Here is a 12,960-nt window from a genome sequence, read left to right on the forward strand (position 1 = left end):
ACACAACATTGGTCAGCTAGACTCCATGGAAATCAAACCTGAGCCATTTGATCGTGAGGCAATTTGATGATAATCAATAAATGTATGAATCTAAGTCATCATGGATGATTAGGTACAGTGTGATCAAAGATATTGACTGATATTTCCCATGCCAATGAAGAAATGATTTCATTACGTTATGAAAGCAGATAAAGCTCTTCAGATAGCACTCGTGGTGACTTACCAGGTTGTAGATTCCCAGCAACAGACTCTCCACACGACCAATATTCTGTGAAGCACAAGAGAAAGGAGACTGGATTTAATTAAATGTCCTCATACTAGTCAGCTTCGACTGTTAATTACAGGTTGATTTGAGTCAAAATTAAATTCTAAAAGAGTTTCTCCTATGCATCAAATTAATTCTTTGGCCAGTTGCTTCATCAAGGCATATTACAAACATTACTAATCATATGTTTGTTAATATTCATCACACTCATTTTTTCTCTAATCATCTTTAAAAGACACACAACAGATTCAGTTTATTGAGAGCAAAAATTGCTCCAAATTCGTCAGACTCATTAATCAACAAAATTGCAGGATGGTATCTAATATATTAAGTTCATTCTGAATTGCATGTTTTTGTTGTTAGAATTTTTCAGTTGGATAGAGATCATATTGAAAGCTGAGAAAACAACCTACACACAGTGTCTCAGAACACTATGGAATCTCTGAAGATGAAGAGATCAAAGTGTACCCTTAGTCCAGTTAAATCAGGTGCAGTGTAATGTCATGGTAACTTTATACCAAGTATTAGATGCAAGTGTGTCACAGGTGCAAAGGTGGTTTGGTATTTTCTTGAAACACATCAAGTACATCAAATACAAAATACATGGGTGCAGATCTGGGCCCATCTTATCAAAAGATACAATCGATAATATATGTCCTTACCTCACAGGCTGCCATAGACTTACCATAGAAATCAACTATATAATCAATTATATTAAACTCAATTCATAAAACAGGGCCCAGGTGTATTGAGCATTTCAGATTCATTCTTTCTGTCAGAAACAGCTATGAGATACAGCCTAATGGTCAGAGGAGTTTCACATCAGTATTAGAAAGAGAATCAAACCTCACCTCAGTGCAGTTTAATCTATTATGCATCTAGGTCAAATGTCATGGTAATTTTATGAGAACTGCAGGAACAGATGGAAGGATGGAATAGGTGTGGGTGTAGCAGGAATGACTGTCAGAATGGAGAAAGGTGACTATTACATAATAGGGTGCAAAGCTGCTACAGCTCCACTTCCAGTCACCCCTTATTGTGCTTTCAAGATGTTTGATTTAATCTAAAGATAAACCTAAAGATCACAGAAAACGATAACTTAAAATTCCAGATTCTAATAGCTATGATGATGTCATTCTGCATTGTCATGCAACTTAATGGTATTCAGCAATAGGATACATGTTATCTAACAAGATATTCAAAAATTAAATAAGATAAATGTAGAGCTTTTGTAACTGTGTTTCAACCATGGTGAAATAAACATTCGTGCAGCATACCAGTAATTCAGCTTCAGCGTATTTCTGAAGACTGACATAGCTTTACTGAGTAAAAATGAAATGTACAATGTTTTAATCTGATAAAAGGAAAAATTTCAGCCTTTTTGCTTGAGAAATGAGGCAGTCAGCGAGAGAGCGTGTCAGTTTGAGCCGTACACAAAGGACAGGCTTATTTAATAATTCACACACGTTCTTGCACCTGGGAATGCTGATAAGTGAGTGAAAAAGCTAGATTAAGATTCTCTGCAAGACTCGACTGTTGTGTGAGATTTTGTAAGAGCATGTGAGCGTTTCAGCCTAAAGGAGACGGCACGAAAATTTCTGTCGACATACATGAAATCCTTTCTTCATCTAGTTCTTCTTTGTTTGGTCAGTTTCTGTCTTGTCCTGTGACCTTTGTCGGTCAAAACGCTTTTGCTGTTCCCTATGCCACAATCCTTCAACAGATCTAATCTAGACTGTAATTCTGGTATATACAATATGATGTAATGCATGTCTTTTTGCATGCATCTGTGTGTATCGTGCAGCAGTAACTTGCTAATACACACACCATTTTGTCATTTCTCGTATGTACAGTCATCAGCATGCTGCAATGATTCAACACTGAGAATGCAGAACCTTTAATTCTAAGTGAACATGTCGATAAACGGGAGGAAAATAAAGATATTGTCATTTACGGTGTATCCTCGTGTGTTAATGTCACACCACCATTTTGGTCTCCTACCATAAATTGACTGCAAGATCAAAATCTAAATTTTCACACTTTGCTCCCCCGTAGTCCAACAGCATCATCAGAGAGAGCCGATCTTGAGCGAATAACTGTACGGCAATTTGACTGTGTCCAATTTCATACCATGTATATTCAGAAAGAAACATGATCTGTTCGGGGTTTTTTCTACCTTCTTTTGGTTTCCTGCTCTACTTCCCTCGAAGGATGTAATGTTAGTCTTGTGATATTAACATTACTATCATAATCATCTTAACTTGCAGGTCTACTAAAATATATAATGCAATTCAAAACATGATAATTTGTGGCATTAAATTTTCGCGAATTGGAGCCGACGGCCTGTTTCGCAGCACAAAATTTTTGCAAATTACAACTGGCATCCAATGTATCGTAGTGTAGACAAGACCTTTCATGTGCATTTCAATATCGCGAATCTTGGCTCTGATCATTCAAGCATTGAGAATTTAGGGTTTCTGGGACGAACACTGAAATAGGGCTTTCTATAGATCAGTCCGTACAGCTAGCATCCTCCGGTCTCGGGTTCGAATCCCAATGGAATCCCATTTTCTTTGCTCAATTTTCCTCTAATAAAAAATATTCATTTCTGGTCAGTTTTTCTGTTTGCGTTTGTTTCTCTCACTGAATTTGCAAACTTAAAATGCATGCAAACATTTCTGGTTTAATAGTATGTGAGGGAAGGGGAAGTTTAAAAAGGTGAGGACGGGGGAAAAAATGGAGAAGAGATGGGAGAGGAGAAAAGGGATTGGAAGATGAAGGGGAGAGGAAAGAATGGGTGGAAGGGGGATGGAAAGAGTAAGGGGAGGGGAGAGGGAAGAACGGGTGGAAGGGGGATGGAAAGAGTAAGGGGAGGGGAGAGGGAAGAACGGGTGGAAGGGGGATGGAAAGAGTAAGGGGAGGGGAGAGGGAAGGGCAAAAAACAGATCGACAGAGAGAAGAAAGGGGAAGGTAAAAAGGAAAGGAGAAGGAAATGATCTGAGCGGAAGAGGAAGGGGAAGGGGAAGAAGAGGGGAATATGAAGGGGAAGGAAAGAATGAAGGGAAGGAAAAGAGAAAAGGGAGAAGAAGGGGGAGTGAAAAAGGAAGAGGGAGGGCGAGGACAGGGAGCTGGGTAAGAGAAGATAGGAAGGAAAGACAAGGTGAGGAATGAAGAAGTTCAGGAAAATGGAAGGGGAAGAGGTAATAAAGGAAAGTAGAACGGGGGATGAAGATGGAAGGGTAGGAGGTGGAAGGGGGAACGGGGGATGGGGAAGATAAGGAGAAGGTGAAGAGAAAGAAAGAAGGGGGAGCCATGAAAAGGAGAGCAGAGAGGGTATGAAGTTTGGATGGGAAGCAGGAAAAAAGAAAAGAAAGAGGGTACGGGATACTTGTAAGAGCTGGTTTGGGTTTACAATGTACGTTTACCTCTTGCATGGCGATGGAGCGGAGGTATTGCCAAATGAGGAGAGGAGTGAATTGGATGCAGAACCTCTTAAGTTCAAGGTGTCCAGATCGATAGAACTCGTACAGCTGGCTACACACTGAGTCCTGGTACTGAGGTGAGACAAAAGAAAAGGAGAAGAAAAAGGAGAACAAAATATTTGAAACATTTGTATCACAATATAAATAGGGTACTGTAAAAGTGGAAATTTTCGCGGTGTTGAAATTTTCACGCATTTCACGCAACCCTAAACTAGCGCGAAAATAAAAGCATGCAAATATTTTTGTTTGCCATATGTTCCAGTAGTTGATGTCTTGATTCCGCGGAATTAAAAACACGCGAAACTCTTCTTACCCGACCGAGCGCGAAAAATTAGTCGCGCGAAAATATCCACTTTTACAGTATATTTCATGGTATGGACACTTTTCAAAATTCTGCACTGTACTGAACTACACAATCGGTCATGTAGCTTGAAAGGAAGAATATGCATATATTTGTGGGGGTATCAAAATGAAATTATACGGATGTATAATGCTATCCATGACATTTGCAGTATGTACATAAGAATTTAAATGAAACTTACCTCCTGGAACAAATTATATTTTGTACATACTAAATGCAAAGAGGTGACTTATGTGAAACTGCACACTGCATGTCTAAGAGCTTCCAGTACTTTGCAAAGACATATTTGCACTCTTTCGTATTCATTTTTTTGACATGAATCTAGAAGGGGAAAATACCTTAGTGAGCCAGCATTATGCCTAAAGATCTGAACAGACACAAAGGAATTGCACAATGTAATGCGCCACCAGACAGTGATCTACGGTCGCTTGTGTACTAGCAATATGTAAATGAACATAAAGTGGTTTCATCTTTGTAGCGGAGCATTTCCCTGGCACGGTCCATCACATTCCAGGATGCATGTACCTTTCACATCGCCTTTCCCTCCTCCTACTCCCTACTCAAACATAATTCGCTAATGAGAAGATTGGATGAGGCTGATTAATTGATAACGTATTCATGGCACTACGGGAGCATTCCTGGTGATTAGATTCTCTTTGGTATGAAGAATCCTATCTGTTCATGGTCCAAATACTGTATCTCATATCTGTTTATGGTCCAAACACTGTGTCTCATACCATGAAGTTGCAGAGCAACTGTATAGTCTGCACAAACAGAATCCACATAGCTTCCAAGTCTGTATACACCTCTCTCACAATGCGGAAGGGAAAATATCACTGATGAAAAATGAAATGTATTTCCTGAAACAAAGAAAAGCAACCACAAACTTAATTGCAATAAAAGAATCTTCCCATGAACGTGGCATTCAACCAGAGTTATGCAGCATGAAGTTCCTAATCAGGCACCAAAAATATTGCAGGCAGTTGAAATAATGACTTCATATTCAACTATTTACAACAAAAAAAGGTGATCAGGGGGAAAAAAAAGAAAACTTATTTGCAACCATTTCAGTGTGCCAGAATAAAACTGTATTTGGCAATATCTGCTAGTGGCAGAAAATATTGATACAATTCATTTGGGACAAGCAACTCAAATGTGATGTAAAGCATATCCTCAACGAGGGAATGCACATCATAACAATTTCAATTTCTAAATGTGCTGGTTGAAGACTAGTCCTAAGCATTCTTGGGCTGGAGTAAATAGGAAATGCATGTTATAAGAAAATCAGTCCGTTTTCAACGGGTTAAATGTTAGTGAACTATTGTACTTTGAAACCCAGTCTGATATTTATCAAGACATTGTCTCTTAAAGAAGTGTAAACCATAAAAAGCAAGATATTTTCACAGCATGAGTTTTCACAAATTGGAGCTGATGGCATTGTTTGCGGCATGAAACTTTACAAATTGCCAGTCACGAACTGTGGTATTTGATGCACAAAGTGTAGACAAGCACTTTCATGCGCATTTTAATTTTGCGAATCTTGGCTCTCACTAAATTTGCGATATCAAAATACACCTGAACATTTCTGGTATTACAGTACTCTTGTCCTCATTACCTTTAGGCTTCAAGCCAGACTTTGATTAGGCTTGTTTACTTTCACCAAAACAAAGAGCTGATCTGTGATGAATATAAGTACTCCAGTGCACACCATTGCAAAATTCACTAGATCTCAAAGAGGGCAGGCTGAAATTTGACTGAGGTCAACAGGCAAAATAAGTACTGGTACCTAGGGGTCTAGTGGAGTGTACGGGTACGAGGGGTTTTTTTTGTGTGTGTGTGGGGGGGGGGTGTAAAATATCAAGTCCTCCATCAAATGTTGGGAACTCGAAGGGGATGGGTTACATACATTGGAGAGGTGGGGACTTAATTAAAATGTCAGCCGAGTCCACACAGTCTGACAACTAGCTACCAGTTTATTCCCGACAAAGATTGATCCGGGACGGATCGCAGCGACGACAGGTCACGCAGACTTTTTCCCTAGAGGGAAAGGAGATAGTATTGCCGGCCATGCAGGAGCTCATGGCAGATGGAGTAAGAAAGAAATAGAATTAAAATTCAAGCTTCCATACCTTCCCTTAAGGTGAAAAATGAATACACCAAAAATTGAATACAAAGTATGAATAAATGCATACAGACATAAATGTGTGTGTGTGAGTGTGTATCAAATGCTAATACAAGGATAATGACATCCTTTTTACATTCTATACAGTTAACTACACAAAGGAATGTGGCATACTTTGAATAAACTTGTACATAATATGCACAGTTATTTATCTGCATGCTTTGTACAATGATTTCAACACTGAAACGAATATGAAATCTGCGGAGGCAGATACCGGTATTCTAGGCTAGGAGACTATCCATCTCAACCTGATATATACATATACATTAAAAAAACCTGACCCTTTTTTACTGTCAGTGAAGCTCCTATTAACACCAATCTTGCTGGGCAATCAGCTTCGGCAAGGTCTCTTCCGCCGTTATCAGTCCACGAAACATGGCTGATGCATTATGTATGACCACACATAACTCATCCAACACATGGGTAGCATCGCCGTGACTGCTAGAGAGAAGCACATCACATTCCGTAACTACTGGATTGATGAATAATTTTTGGAGCGCAGTATTGATAAATCAACCTTATTTCGTGTTGTTGGCTTTGGTCAGATCATAATCATCTTCTAGTCTCAAAAAAAAAATAGGCTGAAAATAAAAAAAAGGGATGTTTGTTTGAAAATCACAGTGTCTGAAATTATACATAACTATACCTCCTTCTATGAATGTCAATATCAATTTGGGCAATTTGAAATTTAAACACTTTAAAGGTCGCTACAGATGATGAATAATTGTTTATGGTATTGGAATTTATCTAATGTGTCAAAATGCCTATCTACACACTTGATTTTATCTCAATTTCAAAAACCCACTTTCTCTGCACTGTTTATCTCATAATCATCTTTTCAATACTTTTATAGGTCAATGTCTTAAGATAGTAAAAAAAATAATAATAATAATGTATCAGGTGCATAACTTACACCAAAGAAAGAAAAAATAAAAGAATTGTGTTATGGAACCAAAACCAGAAAACTAAACCTTGGCAGCTTTTTCAGGCTTTCATTGGAACTGCTCACACAAGCATAAATTATGATCTAAGAAAATGAGAGAAAAAAAAAAAGACTGAGTATTCTTTTCTCTGTGAAACATCACATGGGGTAATTTGGTGTGTCAATGAAGACAAATGAGGTTTACCACATAAACATCTATCACCTCGCTAGTCACGAAATGATGATGACGACCAGCCAACCGTGGGGCGCTCGCTGACAAGATAACTTGAGGTGAGCCCTCGGAAGTGGGCAGTAATTGCACTATGCAACCACGATTAGCAATCTGCATAAATCATCCGGATTCACAGGCAGACGACGATCATTATTGCATCTCATCGTATCAGTCGCTCTGATCCTGCTTTCCTCTCCATCTCTTTCTCCATCTATCTCTCGTTCTATCTTTCCATTTTTTCCCTTCTGTCTTGTCACCTTCACATTCTGTAATTGCTTCATAAAATCACCTCTCTGGTGAAACTTGATAACTCCCATCTCTCCGTGAGCTGTCCTCAGGATATTTAAGGACACCAGTGTGAGAGGCATCTGTCTGATGAACACCTCACTCTCTCCCTCTCTCCTCTCTCTTTTTCTTCTTTTCTTTCTCTCTCTGATTGCTTTAAATCATCTTTCTCACACTCTCTCGCTCTTTAAAGGGGGGAGTCCATCATATCTTGCTTTGTATGAAAACAGAAAAATCACAGAAGTACTGTAGATCAGTTATGTCTTTTTTTTTCTGGGGGGGGAGATCTCACACACACACACAGTTATGAACTGATAAAGGTTTAAAGAGTAAGACAAAATGGCAACCCTCTGTGGCGTAGGTGTTAGGCAGCTCTCCATTCATTTTAATTTGTATGCACAAGACTTCACGAATTTTAATTTTTCTAAAATATTCTGGTACAGACAGTTCTAACATATTTGCTGAGGAAGACATGCAAGAATGTATAATTACTCCCATCATATGCCAAAAACAGATCTGTAGTATTTTTTTTTTTCTCATGACATGCGAAAAATGAAATTTTGTTACTTTCTGTGTACAAATGGAATGAAGAGCTGCTCAACATCTATGACATGTATATTCTTTTGCAAATTCGTCTTGCTCCCTGAACTTTAACAATTAAGTACTATTTTTGTGTGTGTGTGTGATTCTCACCCTTGGACTGTAGCAATTTTTTTTTTCATACATTTGAACATCAAGTCAGCTCAGTTAGAAAAGTTTGATAATACATACATATCTGAAATTGATCTACCAAATCATCAGAGCAGTATCTTTAAAACAAGTACACAAAATAGCAGTTGCTTTTGTTTCCAATAGAAGCCTTTCTAACCACACCTGCAAAATCATGAAATATAATCAAAGGCAACAAAAACAAAACAAAATTATACACTCATCAGTGAGAAAAAATCTCTTGAAAAGAAAGTGACAAGATTCTGATTTTATTTTTTTAATGCAAGCAATTGGCAATAGCCTTCCATTGACGTATAAGCGCCATGATTTCAGTGCTTTTTAGTAGTAGTAATAAATAACAAAAATCATGGGTATACTTACTCATCCATGTCCATGATTGTGTATTTTTATCATGGCTATTACTCTAAACACTGAATAATCAGTGTGCACTTATAGTGACAAAGGGCAATTTGTCATCAGTTGTGACAGAAAAATAACACAATGCAAGAATTATCATTCTCACAGATTCTGACACTTCTCAACAATATTCATGGCACTTTCTTTTCCCCTACCTCATTTACTGTACATTTGGTTGTTGACCTACAAGGAAAACGTGCTTGATGTATTAAGAATCATTATTTTGAATAAGAGTCTGACTCTTTATCACAACTAATGGCATTTTCCTTTCCCCTACCTCACCTACATCTGGTTGTTGACTTGCGAGGAACACATACTTGATGCAAGAATCATAATTTTCAATAAAATTCCAACTCTGCTCACCAATTTACGGCACTTTCCATTTCCCTAACTCACTTACAACTGGTTGTTGACCTACACGGGAAACATACTCAATGCAAAAATCTTCTTCTTCTTTTTTTTGGATAAGATTCTGACTCTTTTCTTAACAATTCATGGCACTTTCCTTTTCCCTACCTCCTTACAAGTGGTTGTTGACCTATGAGGAAAACGGAAAGCGGAGGAGATCATGATGGATTCAAAACTGCTTCAAGGACACGAGAAATGCTAAACCTTACCTCTAACCTTTCCATCATTGTGAAAGTCACTATTCAGCCAGATCACTGCATCTTCACAATACATCAGCGGTGAACACCACACCCATATATTACAATATTACATAAAAATACACCACCAAGTCTGTCGGTTGCATTTCATATCAGTTTGAGCTAACACTGCAATGCAAATTCTTTTGCCCACATACTTCAATTATAGTCCTTACATTGTACATTTGTAAAGAAACTTAAGTCACTTAGTATGCACACATAAGATGTCAATGAGAAAAACATCAAAATAGTTTCATATTTTTTCTGCACTTGACTTTGCTTTTAAAAAGAGAAAACTCATCAATATGATTTTCTATCATTTCTGCTTTTTAACACTAGCTTACATGATCTGTAGGTTTTGTAGTCTATTGTTTTTGAAACAATCTCTGCAATAGATATTGCACAATTCACATCTAGTCTTAGATTATCCCTGTTTAACCATGAAAGTACTTAAGCAATGAAGCCTTTTGGAGTTCTTAAGCTGAGTATCTCAGAAATCGTGTTCTTAAAGTTTCCTATGCTCAATTACGTATTGGTTCTTCTCTTTGCAGTTGCAAAAAGGAGTATTAAAGCCAATCAACCATCAAATGATTCCATCTATTAGCAGTTTCGTCAAAGATTTATGACATCCAAAAAAGACAAGAGAAAACAAAATACTTCTGCATTCTGTACTCTCTGAAAAAAATCGAGTAAAAATATTCACTTGAAGGAGTGAATACAAAAAAGAGTAAATTCATAGTGAAATTGGAGTGAATTTTGAGGGAAAATGTTCATTTTCACTTATTTTGGAGTGACCTCAGGGATCACTCGAAGATTTTGGAGTGAAAAATTCACTCCAATTTCACTCTAAACTCATTCATTTTTTTATGTACTCCTTCAAGAGTGAATATTTTCACTCAATCTTTTTTAGAGTATTCATACACCATCCTATGTATAGATATTTATAACAATACACTGCATGCTCATAGGAAATGAGCAAACCCTGAAGACAGTAAAGGTATCCAATTTATTCAATACTCTATACCAAACTAACAAGTGTTTTCTTGTCTTCTTATTTTCCTACACTTGCAAATGCCAGCAACAGCTCAATTTGATATATACATTCAAGATTTCACCACCAAAGAAAAATAAAAAGATTATCTGAAATGTCACTGTATATAAATAAAACTCTGGGATAATAAGTATTATATATTGATGCATAACAATACATATCAATCAGTTTGATCTCTCTACAGAACCAAGGGACACATCAAAAGGCACTCAAAGAAAATTCTCTCAACGCTATCTGCTATTACGCATTGTGAATATTTATATCATGCATCACCCGGCTCATGGGATTTTAAATCACATAAATCACAGCTGCAAATTCACATGATTTGGGGCTTTGCTTTGGTTTTTAAATGAAAAAAAAAAGAAAATACTGTTTTGAAATCAATCAATGAATCATAGCTATACCATATGTCCAAAAAAATTACAACAGGACCCTCCGCAACAATAACTTTAAAAATAGTTAATCAATCTGAATACAATTTCAGGGTAGGAAACAACAACTTATTACCAACATCTTACAGAAATTCCTATCTGATTTGCTTCAGTGGTCAAAGAGAAATGTGGATTTTTGTAGAGCATGTTAGGAATCCCTTCCCTCCAAGTTCTGTCCATTGTGTTCACATATTAATACATGCAGTTCCAAGAGCATTCAAGTGCTAAACATGGAAAAATAAGACCCATGACATGCTTTGAACAATAATTCATATTTCTCTGTGATGACTGCACCAAATTGAATGGGGTTTTCTTTAAAATATAGCTAAGATGTCATACTTTAATAAGACCAAGAAATAGCATTCAGACAGTTTAATCATATTGGAAGTTATCAAGGCCAAAATCAGATTGTAATTTTTTGGGGGGACATACTGTACATGGGCAAAAGAACGCAGGGCTCAACACTAACTTTTTTCTCTGGTGGCCCCTTCAGGTCACTTAGACCCCATTTACGGTGCGGGGCTACGCCAAGCCCAGAATCAATTGCGGGGCTTGTCTGTTTACACTGCCGGGCTCGGCCGCCCTTTTGATTCAAACCTTTCAATATTTTATCGTAGTGGCGCTCTGCTTCTAAACAAACAAGATTTGGTATAGTCTGGTTTTCAGACCCTTTCAGACCTGTTCGGGCAAAGGCCTTTGCCGAAGGAAATATCCTTTGCAGGACAATATACTAGTTTTCGACATTGAGGAGGTTAATATCCTGAATAGCAAAATAGTACGGGCAGAGGGTTTGGAAGCCAGACTAAAATTGGCCACGCATTTGGCCCAGTTTGCGTTTACACTGAGAAAAGGCCGGGCTCGGCCGCGGCCGAGACCACCTCCAGAGCGTGGCCAAATGCGCGGCCAATTTTGGCCCCGCATTTGGCCTTTTGCGCGTTTACACTGAAATGAAGGTGGGCTCGGCCGCGGGCACGGCCGAGCCACGGCCGAGCCTCGCACTGTAAACGGGGTCTAAAAGCCTTGAATATCAAATTTTGGTGGCCCAAAACAGATTATTAAGTAGTGGACCGAAATAAAAGCAAACATAACAATCCATTTTGAATCTACGTGAGCATTTATCAACTCACTTCTGGCACAGAAGTAAGGTTTCCAAGCAGCTTATAGGGAATTTTGGACAGTTGATAAATGGAAAGCTGTTTTGATTTTGTGGTTAAATACACATTTCTGCAACACACACAAGAAATGAGATCGCAAACTCGTTTGAGCCAGAAACTTGTTTCAGTAGAGTTGATAACGCAAAGCCATTTTGAAACGTATTTATAGCTTGGACCGGTCCATGCCAGCTACTGCCAATGGCTGAGCTCGCTTCACATGCTCATTATAGCCATCATACAGCGAGAGGGCCTTGACAAAAGGCTAGAGAGTAGGAGACTATGTTTGGCAACCACACGATACGCTCATGTATGTTGTTTGCGTGTGCTGAGCAATACTACTGTTTCTTGGAAAGGTGTAAAACTTACAGTCTCCCCGCAACATATGATTTTTTTTTTCCATCTTTAACTGATTTTTGTCTTTTTTTACCATAGACCTACAACAAAAATGGTCATTCAACGCAAAATAGTTCTACTGACCCTTTCACCCACCATGGACCTACGAGAGGTCCATGCACCAACTGATCCCTCAAGTTTGTTTTAATTTTATCTAATGAATCTGTCAGTATCAAAATCAAGGCAGGCAAGGAGTGGATTTGCACTTTAAAACCATCTGCCTTCACATATCAGCAGAAATTTGTGAGAATTCCAAAAGTAGGGCCATTTTGCTACTTTCAGGAAGTCGAGATTCATTTTCTCCTCCCGGGAGACGAGTTGCGCCACTGCTCGCTTTTTACCAAATACCTGATCCCATGAGACGTCGACTGCGTAAAACTTCCTACACCGCTGACGCACGTTTCCATGGAGACGCATCAACGATTCGCATCGT

At 38.3% G+C, this 12,960-nt stretch overlaps 1 protein-coding gene across 1 annotated transcript in view; it reads right to left on the reverse strand.

Moving 5' to 3' along the window:
- Positions 1 to 12,960, reverse strand: part of LOC139745180 (hyccin-like) — a 63,251-nt gene that overhangs the window by 29,185 nt on the left and 21,106 nt on the right. Inside the window, exons 2-3 of the mRNA XM_071655590.1 lie at positions 3,691 to 3,819; positions 224 to 268 (exon numbers count right to left, since the gene is read on the reverse strand). Of these exons, the coding sequence (XP_071511691.1) occupies positions 224 to 268; positions 3,691 to 3,819 (174 nt within the window). The remainder of the gene's footprint in view (positions 1 to 223; positions 269 to 3,690; positions 3,820 to 12,960) is intronic.

The sequence above is a fragment of the Diadema antillarum genome, unplaced genomic scaffold, assembly GCF_040938485.1.
Source record: "Diadema antillarum isolate AM-2024a unplaced genomic scaffold, OU_Dant_1.0 seq00001239_RagTag, whole genome shotgun sequence".
Classification (NCBI taxonomy): domain Eukaryota; kingdom Metazoa; phylum Echinodermata; class Echinoidea; order Diadematoida; family Diadematidae; genus Diadema; species Diadema antillarum.